At 51.1% G+C, this 16,504-nt stretch overlaps 1 protein-coding gene across 6 annotated transcripts in view; it reads right to left on the bottom strand.

Annotated features, from left to right (window-relative positions):
* Positions 1-4,074: 4,074 nt before the first annotated feature.
* FOXN3 (forkhead box N3) overlaps positions 4,075-16,504 on the bottom strand; it is a 440,728-nt gene continuing 428,298 nt past the window's right edge. For all 6 annotated transcript variants that reach the window (XM_040227481.1, XM_040227484.1, XM_040227485.1 and 3 more), the window contains one exon: positions 4,075-10,710. In XM_040227481.1, the coding sequence (XP_040083415.1) occupies positions 10,179-10,710 (532 nt within the window). In that variant the 3' untranslated portion in view covers positions 4,075-10,178. The remainder of the gene's footprint in view (positions 10,711-16,504) is intronic.

Genomic DNA, 16,504 nt, shown 5'->3' with positions numbered 1-16,504 from the left:
ATAGGGAAGCTGCAGAGGACGTCATATTAAGTGTGTCCCTCTGAGGAACCGCCAGCAGTGAAATCCTACAGATGTGACGACAATGACCACACATCGGACAGATGGATACGGTCCACTCGAGCCCAGGTCTGCCCCGAGCCAGCTGCGGCACCTTGGGCGAGTCCCTTCATCTGTCTGTACTTCAGCTGCTGGGTCTGTAAAACAGGGAGTTTGGACCTAACGATCCCTAATGTCCTTTTCAGTCTTATGGCATGACTAGAGTGGGGCCATTTCACGAAGAAGCTGCACCCCAGGGGGGTTTAAGGCGCCAGCCACTGTCTTGGTTTCAGATTTCCCTCATCACACAGTGCTTCTTCCATGTTACCCATTTTTAGAAATCAGTTTTTAGATGAGTAACACATGAGAAAAAATAGAATTCCTCGATCCTTCTCAAATAAACTGTCGCTTCTTGAAGGAGATGTGATCATCTGTTCCGTGGTACTTTATTAGGGAGTAACATAAAACGTCAGGAGACCATCCCCAAACGCCCCTGAATGGTTTCAGATCAAGATACTATTGCTATGAGTATTATTTATAGCACTCTACTGGAAAGTTTTATTCACACAAAACAAAAGGAAGAGGTGGGCATCGAATAAACTGATTTGTTCGCTTATGTCTGAGTCTTTTAAAAAACAGTCCTTGGCAAGTTCCTGAATCCCTGGTTTTTATCCTAATGATTTAAAAATGGTCAACACACATTTATGTCTGTGCACTTTCAGCGGGGTTTCCCAGGTGGCTCAGTGGGTAAAAGAATCCGCCTGCAGTGCAGGAGGCGAGAGAGACCTGGGTTTGATCCCTGGGTCGGGAAGATTCCCTGGAGGAGGGCGTAACAGCCCACTCCGGTATTCTTGCCTGGAGACTCCCACGGACAGAGGCGCCTGGCGGGCGGCCTGTCCATAGGGCTGCAGAGTCAGATACGAGTGAAGGGACAGAGCGTGCATGCGGGCGCTTAGAGGACCATTTAATTCCTAGGGGACCTGAGAAGCAGGGTGACAGATGTGAGCTTTCAGATGATAAACAGAAGCCTTCTAATCACACCAGCCTGCCTCTGAAATTGCTCTCATCTGTTTGGAATTTTCTAGAAGGATGACGGTTTCTTAGTGCAAAAGCCTTCCTTTCACAGGCAGAACAGTGAAAAGGAGGTGAGGAGGGCCTGCAGGGGGCCTGGCACCGCCCGCTCACGCATCCGGGCAGCCTGGACGCGCTCAGGCACTGAAGCACCTTTGTGGGCCCTGAGCTACCTGGGGCGGGGCTGAGGCGTCCTGTCACTGCTCTGAGGACTCACACAGCTTTGAGGACAGTGATGCTGGTCTTTTCCAAAGACAATCCATTTTCAATTGTCCAGGAAGAAGTTTTAAAGAGCAGAAAGAGGTCACATCTAGATTACCTAAAGGTTAGAGGAGAACTTGCATGCTACTTAAATATGCAAATAAGGCATCTCTCCAGCAAATAACTACATCCCCAAGGCAGAGTCCAGAACCTTGTATAGTTTTTGCTCAAAGGAAACCCAGGACATTAGAGATACAGTTCCCCAGTGCATAGCACCGAATCCCAAATGCTGCTATTAAACCATGGGATGAAAGTCACTTCCAAATGTAAGCTTCAGGAGTACTTTTGATTTCTTCTCTCTTCACCCTTTGGCCAAGCTGCTTTTAACATTAATACAATGAAAACACCGGTCATTCCTTTGCCTCCCTCTTTTCAGGGAAGAGGAAAGCAGCGGCTGTGGCCCCACTTTGATGGGGGCAGGGGACACAGACGGAGGGGCAGGGGAACACCAGGGAATGGGGTGCAGAGCACGCGCAGCAGCAGCTCAGACAGACCTGGTGCCGTCCTCTCAGGCCAGCCACCCAGCGAGACCCTGGACTGGCTGCAGCGAGACCATCGCTGCTGAGCCCTCGGGAAGCTCTTCTCCAGGAAGACGGGCCCCAGCTCGCCTGGGGCCTTCTAAGCACCTGAGCGCGTACCCTTCTCAGCAGCTCAGCTTCCCTTCTGTAGCTTTACGTCCCGCCGGACGGGCCCTCCTTGTCTTTGTGGTCCAGCGGCCACTGGGATAGAGTGGGTGCTGAACGAATGCACCTTCTGGTTTTTTACATTCTGTTTGCTCATTTATTTTTGGCTGTGCCAGGTCTGGGCTGCCGCGCGCTGGCCTCCACTGCTCAGGATGAGCAAGGGCTCCTCCAGCCGCGGCGCTCAGGCTTCTCACTACGGTGGCCTCTCCTGTTGTGAAGCACGGGCTCTGCAGTGTGCCCGCTTCAGTAGCTGTGGGATCTTCCCAAACCAGGGATCAAACCCGTGTCCCCTACACTGGCAGGTGGATTCTTTACCGCTGGGTTACCAGGGAAGTCCCTGAATGCTTCTTGAATTAAAAGAAAAGAACAAAAGCACTGTGCAACACCCAATACAGTGAATTTGACTTCGCGGCAGTTTTTTACCTATCTCCTCTCCCACTTATACCGTCTTATAATAGACCCCACTGGGGTCTTCACTGCAGGTAAGCAACACCTACCAGATTTTTTCCCCTCTCTTTTGTGGAATGGTCAACGTCCCCCGGAGGTCAGAACTGAATTTTGGAGGTGTCATCAGAAGCTGCCTGCCAATGCAGGGACGCCACAGACTCAGGTTCGATCCCTGGGTCGGGAAGATCCCCTGGAGGAGGAAATGGCAACCCACTTCAGTATGCTTGCCTGGAAAACTCCGTGGACAGAGAAGCCTGGCGGCTAGTCTAGGGGCTTGCAAAGAACTGGACATGACTGAGCATGCACGTCCTCGTCTGTCATCTTGACAGAGTTCCCTCAGGTATTCTGATAACCTATCTGGGCATCTTGTCTGCAGACACCTTGAGACTCACTCATGGAATGTCTGGTATGGGCATTTGACGGTGGGTGGCCACACTTTGGTATTAAGCCTTACCTGACTTGGGCAACTACCCAGAGTTCATCAGCTTTGATCCAAATGACTTTCTGCTTTCCCTCCCAATCAATGTGGAAGATTTTTCATCCAGGAGGGAACACCACCGCTCCAAAGGTGGAAAAACAATGCAAGGGGACCAGGCTGGAACCTTGGCAAACCCACTGGATCCTGGGGTGACAGTTTGAGAAGCTTTTTGGGAATCCAGCCCAGCAGGCCCTGCTTGAAGTGACCTTCCAGTAATGCCTTGAGCACAGAAGGGACAGCCTGGGCACCTACAAGACCCGTGCGTGCGGAGCCCAGCTGCAGGCGGTGGGGGTCTGCCAGGACCAGCGCTGCTCTGAGATCTACGGGTTAACACAGCCCACTAGCGAAACCATCAGAGAGGGAGCAGCGCTCTGCAAGCTCGCCCCTTCCTCTCCTCCAGCACGGGTCCTGGCGCCCTGGCCCTGGATTCGTCCCAGCCGCTCTCCTCCCACCCAGCTCCCTCGCGGAGGCCCTCAAGGTCCGAGTCTCAGGGTTTGGCAACTTATCTGCAGAAGCCCTAAGGACCTGGGATAGGCTGACAGGCTCCAGCCCCACTGAACAACTTTAGTGTATTGCCTGACAACTTCCAAATGAAAGGCACAGTCTGTCTGTCTGACCACAAGTTCACGGTGGGAGGCCTGCTGTCCCGTGACTGTTTAGGTCACACCTAGACGTCCCGAGACCCACAGGTGAGCTCGGCCTTCGGCTGCAAATCTGTGTGTTTGCAAAAGCTGTGTGGTTTTCTGCTGAAAAGGAGAAGAGGCTGGGCTTCCCAGGCGGTGTGGTGGCGAAGAACCCGCCTGCCAATTCAGGAGCCGTGGGTTTGACCCCCGGGTCAGGAAGATCGCCTGGAGTAGAAAACGGCAGCCCACTTCAGTATTCCCGCCTGGAAAAGTCCATGGACAGAAGAGCCTGGCGGGCTACAGTCCATGGGGTTGCCCAGAGCGTGGCAGGGCGTGGCCGAGCACAACGCGAAAGGCTCGGCCAAGTGCTGCGGCGGCTCTGGGCCAAGCGGCGAAAAGAACGGCACAGCCCGCCTGGAGCGCGCGCGAGCGCGGATGCGGAGACGCAGCGCACACACCACGACGCGGCGCTGCCTCAGTTGATGCATCTCAGTCATCTTTATTGCAACTGGAAGACAATACATCACAGAAACTTTATGGAAGGTCTGGGGGAAAGTGTTATTTACAATAAATGGTGAAATAGTTTGTCTTTGGCAATATGATTACATACGAAGGGTGCGAAATGCAAGTATGGATGGATGCCTCCAAAGCAACACCGTCAGGTCCCTCAAGGTGGGCGGGCTGTGCCTGCTTCCACGCTTCCTCTAGGCAACACAAACGCGACCGAACGCCACTTTCTCCTTTACGGTTCTCCCTTTCTGTTCATGATATTGGCAGTTTCATACAGAAAAAAACACCGACGAAAATTGGCTTTTGAAAACTTATTACTCTAAGTGAATAAATTTGGCCATGGAGGTCTATTGGCCAGAGGTCAGACGACCCCAAGTATTGAGAGTAAACCTCTTGTCTTCTGATTGCTTTATCACTGTTATTTATTTTTCTGTAAAACAAAAACAGAACTCAGAAATGGTACAGAATCAGAGTATAAAAAAATGTACAAGTGTATAATGCTTCCCAGACACACACGGATACTTGCTTCCTCCACATTGTCGCCGTGGCAGTGTGAGTAGTGAGTGTGAATGACAGCGGGCTACTGAAGTGTCGATGGCCCGACACACACACTCAAGCAATGCTGCACGTTTAAATAATTGAACTTGTGCTACGAGTTTCATCTAACAAAAGGGAGGGGCTGGGAACTCAGGCCACAGTCAGGAAAGGATGAAAGACAATTTCTGGGTTTGCTAGATACACCATATCGAAGTCTTTGCGAATCCAATATGGAATATTAATTAACTCTTTGCAAAAAGTAGGGAAGGCTGTTCTCAACTGTTGCAAAGGAAGTGGAAAACACTGCTTGTATCTATTCCAAATAAATAGTCTTGATTTCAGCGCTAACAAAACGAACAGGAAGGGTACTTGTGAGCACGATCACAGTTAAGTCAGAAGTGATCTTTCACCCAGGTCTGATTTCAAAAGTAGGACAGACAGCAGAACGCAGCACCATAGACGCGTTGGTTTCGGCCGTTAAAAGGTGGATCGTTTGAAACATCGGATTTTCCTTCCTTAATTTTTGGTCAGTGACGCTAGCACTTGTTTGCTGAACTGTGGAAGAATTGTAAGGTCACACACATTATTCATGATAAAGCAACGGAGTCTGTGCTTAATTCAAGAATAACCAGTAGGGGGCAGAGAGAGCAGTTGGCCACCATCGCCCCGCTCTCTCCAAGGAAGTGGGGGTGACAGATGGGTTCACAAAGGCAGGCGGGTCTACACAGAACACTGCACGCCCTGTGGACATCCTCACGGGGCTCCAGGGACGGGAACACCACACAACGGATATACTTTGATTTACACATTCCATTACAACGAAGAAAAAAAAAAGACACCATTCCAACTTTGTAACTGTGTTAACTGCAATATAAACCAAAGTCCCGAGTTTTGGCAGGTAACTAAAAAGAGGGTTATCACTTAGGTTATATAGCAAAAGTGTTGATGTATATTATATATAGTAGTATAAATAATAAAAAAGTATTAAATTAGATCACAGTGCTGCGTTATGTGCATAACAGTGTTTGATATAGTACTCGAGCTGGGACCTACGTCACGAAGGACTGAACTGTCAACACTGGTTAAGTCACGATCGAGAGGGGACACGGAGCTCAAATGTGTTCTTTTGGTGGCAAAAAAAAAAAAAAAAAAAAAAAAAATCTTGAAGATGAAAGAAAAATACTCTACAGAAATATAAAAAAGAAAATGGCAACATCTGGGCAGCTGTGATCCAGCAGAAAGAAACGAGTCCCAATCTGAATCAAGTTTAAAGGGAAAGGGAAGTCACATTGAGTTGAATCCAATCCCATATGGAAAACCCTCCCATGCAGGTCAGTTGTACAGAACTCTGATTCCCTCTCTGAGAGCTCTTGGATGAGACGCTGGGGGCCCACATGTGTGGAGTGCGGGGCGGAGGTCACTGAGGTGGGGGGCTGGTAGCATTTGGGCCCCAGGACTGAGCTGGACAAAGGCCACCTGGAAGGTCTTCACCCTAAAGCCCACAGCCCGAAGCGGGCCCCCCAGGTGAGATGTGGTATTCAAGGCCTCGCCCAGCCAGGGCCAGACACCCTGTGCCTCTCCCAGGGAAAAAAAACAAAACAGCTCTTGGGAGAAGCTTCCCACAGTCCTGAAAAACGCAGCCCCAAGACTAACATCTGCCACAGCTGTTTTGGCCAGGGTTTTTTCCAACCATTGTTGGTGGGGTGGGTTCACTTTAGTTTCAGATAGACAATTTGACCAGACAACTCTTGAACATGTGTGTATATATATACATATATATATACTGCTTAGAGAGGGGGGAGGGAAATAGGAGCTTAGGGTATATCATAAGGCTGGGAAAATCCATGATGCAGACCCTTTCCACAAAGTACTAGGTAAAGATAAGAGACAACTGCAGTAGCATGAAAATAACTTTCCATGGGTATCGTATTTAAGAAGAAAGAGCATAGTCTCCGTTTCTTAAATGTGTCCTAGGACCGACAAGTAAATGCGGATGTCACGGTGCGGACGTGTTCACGGTTGTCTCCCCAAAGCATCTTCAAATATTGCTATAGTTCCCCACTGACCCCCACCCCCCACCCCACGCGCGTATGTGAGATACTGGAATGACACGCGAAATGCCGTTCCTCCCAGCAGGAGAAATCAAAGCGAAAACACCACACCCCTGGAACGGTGCTCAGGCGATCTTTGTCAAGACTAAATAAATGAGTACACAGGGTAGTTTGGAAGCTAAAAGAACACCTGATGTTTGGGAAGAAATTCCAAGACTAGAGTGAATGACACTTGAGCAAAACACTCTTTCACAAATAGGCTTGTGCTTAAATTCTCTACTGCTCTTGGAGGAGGGGGTGAGAGAGGGTGTCTTCTGCCCCCGGGCTTGGCAAGGACATGGACAACCTCATTCCGCAATGAAGTCACTATGAACGGCCACATACACATTGATACTTTTTTTTTTTTTCTCAACAATCAAAATACAAAGTTAAACACAATTGAGCCATTGTTTTGGTTATGCATAATGTGTATGCCTCCAAAAACAGAAGAAAAATAGAAAAAAGTACCCTCACTAAAGTTTCCCCTAGGTCTCCCAGCGGCTCCTGCGTTAGGGACTGCAGGAGACGCAGGAAATAACACTTAGAAAGCTGCCCGATGAGGTATTTATGCAAAAAGAGTGGTTCTGGAGTTAAGAACACACTTTTATAAGATATTTCTCTATTTCTCAAAGAGATCAGAAAAGTAAATCACACACATTGCATTTTATTATTTTCTAAAAGAGGCCTTTGCTCCTTTAGAAAAAAGGAAATGAGGGGAGACAGCCCACCGGTGGGGGTCGCCATCGGAAGGAACCCCCGCCAGAAAAACAGACCTGGATGTTTGTCTCTGCCTTTCGGGAGGGAAGTCTGGATCTGGGAGGGTTGGGGGGCTGAGGGGGGCTTGGTGAGGGGACACCACCAAGTACCGCCCGGGGTCCCGCAGCTGCGAATGGCTTTTGGGGTGTCAGACGTTGGTCTGGGGAGATGGAGGGTACGGAGCGCTTCGAAAAGACATCCTTACCCCCATCTCTCTACGCCCAGCACAAGCGCGCTGGGTGCACGCAGGTTCAGTAGTGAGGCTGACCTGCGCAGGGCTGTAGATCCTTTTTTCAGCTCCTCTCATCAGCAGCCCAGAGGCAGAGGACGCGCGGGTTAATTTCTCCTGCCGTCCGGGCCGCTGGAGCTGCGGGCCGTGCCCGGGGCGGGCGGAGGGCTCCGCCACGGCCCACCGCGGCCTGTTTCAAACAGTGAGGATCACCCCAGCCCCCTCCTCTCCCCCACCATCCTATCTTGAGCGCAGGTGTCTTTATGCTTGAAGATCCCCTTCCGTGTGGGCGGAAGGTCACACTCTCTCAGAGGTTCCTCTGATCTCCCTAACTCCTCTCTTTCAGGCGAAGGTAACAGGAGCTTCTTCCGGGCTGCGCGTCACCTGGTGGTCTGGACGCCGCGCCCACAGTCGAGGTGGGCTTCGCTCCAGGTGGGATCGAGCACCCAGGCGGTGGGGACGCCGCGACCGGCGTCGGGGGAACGTCTGGGGGCTGGGCCTTCCCAGGCCCGCGGCACTCTCTCCATCACGGCTACCCTAACTCACACCCTCATCCGGTAAGGCCCAGTCGTGTGCTTCCCCTTCTCCTGGCGAATTTGCATAATCATTCACTGCCTGTTTTCCCTAGAAACCAAATCTCAGTCCTGGTTTTCTCAAGTCAGCGTCCCATAATGCTCTTGATTCTATCATACACACTCACGACTCAGTTTGCCCTCAGATTATTGCGTCACGGTAAACATGCACAGACAGAGAGAAAGGACACACTTTTCAACAGAGAATCAGAGGGGCCGGGGGCTGAAGTGCAGACAAGGCAATACAGAGTGCCGCCATCCAGGCCCTACCAGAACATGAAGAGATTTTTGTATTGCAGAGTAAGCTCCCCAACAGTCAGAATTTGTCCCTGAAGAAGGTTAAACCTTAAACACCTGCTTCAAAAAACCAAAACAAAATAATTGGAAAAAAGGAAAAAAAGAAAAAGGAAAAAAAAAATAAATGAAAGGGGAAAAAAAAAAGGAAAAAAGAAGAAAACCAAAAGAACCTCTAAGCCTAAGGGCTTAAAAATTAGGGGCATAGCCTTTTCTCTATTTTCTATATTTATATGAAAATAATTCATGCTTCATGCTAAATACAGTATTTACCTTACAAGAACTTTGTTATTTTTGAATTAAAAAAAGTTTGTGTTTTTGTGATTTTTTTTTTTTCTTTTTTCAAAGGAATTCCATGCATTGTGGATCAGAAATTTCTGCTGGCTACACGGCTGAATGTGGAAATCATTTCGATTTTTGCAAAGATGAATACTGACTGACGTTAATTGCAAACTCCATTTTGAGGGCAGTATAGGAGTTTTGTTTTTCTTTCTTTCTTTTTTTGCCATGTTTTACTTTAGTTTGTCCATCAATGTGCCTTTCATCTTTTAAAAATACACAATACTAATGGCAGGTCCGAAGCTTTTTGTTTTCACTTGGATCAAATGATTTTGACAGACAGAAAAAGTTTTGTACCATTATTTCCTTGGCAGCTATGGTAATTTCTCGGAACTTGATTTTCACTTGGACAGTTAAGAAGACATAGCTTCTTTTTTGCATTTTTTTTTCCCTCTTTCGTGTGTGTGGGGCGTGTGTGTGTGTGTACAGGTGCGTAGGAGCAGGACCAACCTTCAGGCTTATGGCTTGTGGAACCTGCTTTTTGTTTAATACAGAACAGAATCCAGTGATCAGCAACATCATTACAAACTGACCCAGTTTCTCCTCATGAGTCACTGAGGCCCGGTGGACAAGGGCGGTCCAGTGTTTGCCTGCGGAGATGCTACTGGGCTTCGTGGTTAAGAAGCATAGGACTGGTGACCGCCCTGTTCCCACCTCACACTGCACGCGTGGAGCCACGCCAAGGCTTCTCCTGGCATCATCTGATGCCCCAGTGCCACGAGCCTGGGTCTGCTCCTAGAGGAGCTAGGGGTCCTCCCGTCTCCTCAGTTGCCTTATGTGGGCTCACTCACTGACCCCCGCTGGGTGCACACCCTGACCTCTTAAACCTAAAGGTTGGGCCTGATCGGTGGTGACCTTGCACACGTGCCTTCTAGTGCTGGGTGTGTCCCTGCGACATGACCGCCCCGTCCCTGTGGATTCAGCCGCGGGATTCTGAGACAAGCTGGAGGAAGCAATGGTCATTTTGGCTTTTTCGGTTTTGTCTTCAGGTAATGAAAAGCTTTTGTAAAACGGCTGAGTGTCAACGTGAGTTCTATGGCTTCAATCTCCTTTAAACATAAAATTCTTAAGGGTCCAAAACCAAGGGGGGGGGGGCAAATTTAAAAAAAAAAAAAAAGAAAAGCAAACCAAAGGAAAAAGAAAAGAAAAGAAAAATAATAAATTGCTGATATTGCCACAAATCATTAGAAATCTCCTGACATGCTGAAACCAAATGGCCGTAAGTTCAAAACAAATCAGTGACTTGTTTTTGTTAATTTTTCGCGGTTTCCTTTTGCTCCTTCTGCCCCTTTGCCGTCCGATTGGTGATGTTGTTCAGGCAGGACCGGATGCCCGCCAGGTGCAGGAGCGAGCCCGCCGCCTCCTTCATCTCCTCGTCGTCGCTCTCGGGGGGCTTCTCCGTGCGTCTCTTTTTGAGGGGCAGCGTGTCGCTGGGCACCTTCCGCGCCTTGGCCGCGGGCGGCCGCTTCTTGTGCGCGGGCGCGGGGCCGCCGTCGCCCGGGGCCTCCCGGGGGCCGCGCGGCCGGCCGTCCTCCTCCGGCTCGCTGTGGCTCTCGCGGCTCGGGCAGCTGCCCTCGCTGCCCTCCGGGCCCCCCTTGGCGGCGAACTCGTCGGGCTCGTCGGCCGAGGAGGACGAGACGCAGTCGCTGGCTGGCGAGGCGCTGCGCGCGGCGGCGGCCTTGGCGCTGCTGTAGGTGTGGTCCTCCTTGGGGTCCCCGCTGACCACCGGGGAGCCGCACGCCGGCTCGCTCTCAGTCCGCAGGCGGCAGCCGGGGAGGCCGTTCCTGCAGGGCGGGGACGAGAGAGGACAGGTTAAACCCCCTGGAGCAGCCCCCGGCAGCCCCCCCGAGCTCTCGGAGCAGACGTGGGGACGCCCGGCCAGCGGTCTGCCAACAGGAGCCTCTGCCCTGAGGCTGAGGCCCGAAATCCCTGCTGACCTCCCGCCGTGGACACGGCCACTCCATTCGTGCGGCTGAGGCGTCAAAGCAACGCTCTCTCGCTGTGACGGCGGTGGAAGCACACTCGCTCCTGTTAAACCGCAAGAATCAAGCTGTGCCGGGTTTCACGTGCCTGCCAGTGCGCGGTGGAGATACGCCGGGGACACCGGCTGGGTCCTTCCGAGGAAAAAAGCCTGCTCTCCTCTAAGGCGGCGCCCGGAGTCTTGGTCAGCAGGCCAAACCTGGTGTTCAGGGAAACAGAGGCACCTGCCCCGGGTGACAGCTCCTCACTGCTGCGGCCCCTCCCTCCGCTCATCCACTCACACACACCCCTCAGGATGCAAGGCCCTAGGGTGGGGGTCCCGGGGGTGGACAGGCCAGGCGGCATGAGATCCAGACACTCACAAGGATGCTCACAGATGATCAGAGAAGCAAGTCATGGTTACACAGATGCGACACCAACAAGCTACCATCTACTAAGCTGACCACCTGCCAGGCGCCTCGCTGTATCTGCAGAGATTGCATTCAACTCTATAAAGTGGTTCTATTAGCATCCTTATTCTATAAATGCTAGAGGCGAGGTCTGAGCAAGCCGCACAGCTCATCAGAAGAGCAGGGATGGGAAGCGAAGCCTGACTCTCGAGCGCTCAGCTACACCACCAGACCGACTCTTGCTCTTTTCTGATCTGCCCTGTAACCAGATCACCTACGTGTTCCCACCAGAACCCAACAGGACCGTCACACCTCCGAGTACGCTGTCATGCCCGTGTGTCCGAGCAGGGAGTGGACCTCCCTTGTGCTTTCTTTTTGGCAAAAGGGACACAGTGTCTGCACCCCCCGCCCTGCCCTGCTTCACGGGGCTGTGGAATGTGGGTGACCGCCAGCTGGTGTCTGGACCAGCGAGGACCGTGATGCCTCCGTGGGGTTTGGCCACACACTGTGTGGACAGGCGTGGATCCTGTCTGCCTGGTGCACAGGAGGGGCCGGCAGTGAGGCAATCGGGGAGGAACACTCAGGGAGGGGGGTCACTTACGGCTGCAGGGGGCAGAGAGAGGGCACGGAGGCCTGTGGGGGACACGGCGTATGGCCGTGGGTGCGGGGGCTAGGGGCTCTGGGCAGTGGGGGGGGGGGCCTTTCTGCTGCACCATGTTGGCCCCCTTTCCCACTGGCTCGCCTGCCAGTGAAAACGCTTCTAGATCTTGGGATCGTGGGTACACCTGTCCCAACTGCCCCAACTGTCAGCACCCCGAATTCCCCCCACGGCTGGCACTTCCCACCGTCACCACGGACTGTGTGATGGTTCCCATGAGAGGGTCAGCTCACAAGGCAGGGCCTGGCCCCTGGGATGGCCTCGGGGCCTAGCATGGTGCCGGGCAGGGAGGGGACCCACATGGGAGACACTGAGCAAGCGGAGAGCACGTGGACTTGGGGGGCGCTTCTCGGACACTCCCTGAGGAGGTGGCCCCAGGGAAGGGCAGGGCGGTGCTGTGGAGAGGGAGAGGATTCTGGGAGCAAAGGAGTCAAGGAAAAGGCAATCGGTGCAAAAGGCGAACTCTTCGTGCGTCCAGGTGAAGGCGTACGTGCTGGTCCCTGGGCTTCCTCCTTTCCCACAGGCTGACCCTTCTTTCAAGTAAAAAGTCTGGGGTGTCGGGTAGAGACGGAGAAACGCACCAGAAAGAAAGCGGCTGCTGCGTCTCACTCCGTCCATACAAGAGGCGGGGTTCTGAACCCGAGAGCTTCTTTCTCTCTCCTTCTTTCAAGGACAAAACAAGCCTAGGCCATAATGGAAAAGAATAGCAAAAAGAAGAATGTGTGTATATATAAATATATAAATGCTTGTACAGGGCTTCCCAGGTGGCACAGTGGTCCAGAATCTGCCTGCCATGCAGGGGACCCAGGTTCGATCCCTGGGTCAGGAAGATTCTCTGGAGAAGGGAGTAGCGATCCACTCCAGTATTCTGGCCTGGAGAATCCCATGGATGGAGGAGCCTGGTGGGATACAGTTCACGGGGTTGCAAAGAATTGGACAGGACTGAAGCAACTGAACACATATATGTGTATAAATGAATCACTTTGCTATACAGGAGTGATCACCACCGGGGAAGACAATGGCAGCCACTCCGGTGCTCTCGCCTGGAAAACCCCACGGATGGGGGAGCCTGGTGGGCTGGAGTCCATGGGGTTGCCCAGAATTGGACACGACTGAAGCGACTTAGCAGCAGAAATTACCATGGCACTGTAAATCAAATACACTTAAAAAAAAAGATGTACGCAAGCATGAGAGCAGCGCACGGAGACCTTCTTAAAGGCATCACAGGAAGCGAAGGGAAAGAAAGAAGCAAACCACTTCCCGAGCCCGTGAATTCGAGGCGGGGCGGGGCAGGGTCCCAAGATCCACACCCCGCAACCCCAGCCCCACTCCACCACCTCACAGACAGACAGACAGACAGAACAAACTCAGGGAACCCTGTGACTGATTCGGGGCGACCCTGCTGGTCCTCAAAGATGGCTCAAACAGGAGACTGCAGTGTGTCCCCGGCCTCCCCAGGAAGGGAGCTTCCTGTGACGGAAACCAGCACACTGACGATGCCTCTGGATGAAAATGGGCACACAGGGAACTTCAGGGAGCTAGGGTTAAAATATAAATGCATCTTCCTCTCACGTGATACAGTTAGCTTTCTCTGAGAGTTTATTAACACACAAACTCAGCAGGAAGCGACAAGCTCCTTCAAATATTAATCACTCGAAGCAGCGCTGTTCATGGTGGGGTGGGCCGGCTGCACTGACCGGTGTCAGACACCTGCTGCCGGGTCTGTCATTGCAGGACGCCAACTACTTTACAAAGAAGAAAGCAGGCAGGCTGAACGTATTATGTTGGAAGAGGAAGAACTTCTAACCACCCCGTCAAATAACGTTCATCAAAATGAACATGGGATACGTCTGAAGTGCCTGCCATTTTCCAGCTTCATTTTCTAAGAAACGGTACTCACGACGATCACGTTAGCATAAATTAAAGCCACCTGACTTCACTGGGACCCCACAGAACCGTGTGTTATTCATCTCAGATAAAAACCTGGTATTAATCCTCTTGTCAAATCGGTAGGAAATACTCAACATGAAAGTTGAGAAGTCACATTCGTGCAGGGTGAGAATGTGTATCCCTCGCCACCCCCAGGTTCAGGGATGGCTTCTGGTCAGACACGGCCGTCCTGCTGATTCTGGACTCGCACACGGTTTGGTCCACTACCACAGCACCTCTGCGTGTCGTCACCCCACCCTCCCACCTGTGCACTAGAGTTCTCTCTGGAGCTGATGGCTTTCGACCTGCAGGGGAGCATGTAGGGCGGAGTTGTCCTTCTTAAGGGTTTACTTGAGAACTCTGGTCTTTTGCCAAGTGTGAAGAGAAGCAGGTGGGGTTAAGAGGATTATAGAAACAATGCTCGCTGTGCAGAGCTTTTGTCCAAAATGGACCACAGGTAGAAAGACACAGAGGACGAGAGGTGACCAGACGCTTCCGTTCCCAGCTGGTGGAAGAAAAGATATTCGGAAGGCATTCTTTCAGCCACCATACAAAAGACCCCGGGCGAAGGACAGCGATGTGTTTTTAGTCATTGCTGGGTTCCTTGGAAAATAAGGGGAATCTTGGAGATTCATGTAAACTTTACACACAGACCAAAAGAACTTCACACACACACAGATGAAAATCTTAAAAAAAAAAAAAAAAGACAAAATCTGAAATGTGAGCAGCAGGCATGTAAGGAAGGCAGGGCTTTGTGGAGCAAATGCGGCCTCCAGCCCTGGGACAGGAGCCCAAACTTGTGGGGAGGGCGCTGCAGGGGGAAGCTTGGGCAGCTTCCCCAAGGGGCAGCTGTGGCCCCTCGGGGGGTTAAACCGCCCTCAGACACATTACTCCTCAGGCTCCCAGCACAAGTTTACAAAGCAAAACCTCTCCTGAAGATAGCAACCCATGCCAAGGCCATCAGGATGCCTGTATATCAAGCTGAACCAAGTAGGCGCTCATAACCTAAAATCACCCAGTAGCCCACTAGGAACGTATAAATGTGAAAATGCCACGTGAAACGCAGGGACCCGTGAATGATGAGGCCTTCAGTGAGATCCTAGGGAATCAGCAGTGGACAGGGGGATAAAGGCCAGCCTGACCTCAGCTCCAGATGGAACTGGAGACAAGAAAGCCTCCCTTGAGAGTTTTAAGCCACGAGTCTGAAGTCCTGTGGGTGTGAGGCCAGAATTCTACTGTGTGAACCAACAGACCCCAAGCTATATTCAGTTTAAAGTGCCCAGTGGTGCCTATTAGAGGAAACACAAACCCTTTTTGGAAGAACGTACTTCAAACCCAAAAGACCTCTCACAGATAAGACTTTAAAGAATGCAGGTTCACAATTAAAAAAAAAGAAATCATTAAATACAAAAGAAATAAGCCACTGTAAGAGAAAACAGAAAAAAAAAAGAACAACCATAGAATCTGAACTGTAAAGTCTGAAAATACTGCAATAATTAGACAAAGACTGTAACGTATGTACCAAAAAAATTAAAATAAAAGAGGGAATTGGCAAATATTAGAAACACTGGATTATTAAAACCAGGCAGACTTGGTTGATTTGGGGATGCCTCAAACAGAATTTCCAGAGCTGAAAAATATAATTCCTGAAATTAAAAAACTCAATGCAATTGAGTTGTGGAAAACAAACAAAAAATTAGTCAATTGAAAGATGGATCTAAAGACATCATAGCAAATGCAGCGGAGAGAGATAAAGAGAGGGGACACAGGAGAGAGGCTGGAGCAAAGCGCCCGACGCGAATGCGGCTCGGGGCCCGGGGGAGCGGGGACATGCGGGGCACCCGTCCAGAGCAGGACACGGCCCAGGGCCCTCAGCTGCCGCGAAAGTCACCAGCCTTCAGACCCAGAAAGCCAACAAGTCCCACGGAGGAAACAGAGAAACGCACACCCAGACAGACTAAGTCATCACAGACACACAGACACACACAGACACACACAGACACAGACACACACACACAGACACAGACATACCCAGATAGACTAAGTCATCACAGACACACACACACACACACACACACACACACTCACATACACACACACACACCCAGACAAAGTCATCACAGACACACATACATACACACACACACAGACACAGACACACACACCCAGATAGACTAAGTCATCACAGACACACACACACACACACACACAGACACAGACACACACAGACACAGACACACCCAGATAGACTAAGTCATCACAGACACACATACACACACACCCACACACACACACACTCACATACACAAACACACCCAAAGTCATCACAGACACACATACATACACAGACACACACACACAGACACACACACACAGACACAGACACACATACCCAGATAGACTGTCATCACAGACAGACAGACAGACACACACAGACACACACACACACACACACACACACAGACACACACACACCCAGATAGACTAAGTCATCATAGATACACATACACACACAGACACACACACACCCAGACACACACACACCCAGATAGACTAAGTCATCACAGACACACAGACACACACACACAGACACAGACACACACACACACCCAGATAGACTAA

This window comes from Oryx dammah, unplaced genomic scaffold (genome assembly GCF_014754425.2).
Source record: "Oryx dammah isolate SB20612 unplaced genomic scaffold, SCBI_Odam_1.1 HiC_scaffold_26, whole genome shotgun sequence".
NCBI lineage: Eukaryota > Metazoa > Chordata > Mammalia > Artiodactyla > Bovidae > Oryx > Oryx dammah.
Note: the sequence above shows the minus strand (reverse complement) of the source record. Positions and strands in the feature narration are given on the sequence as shown.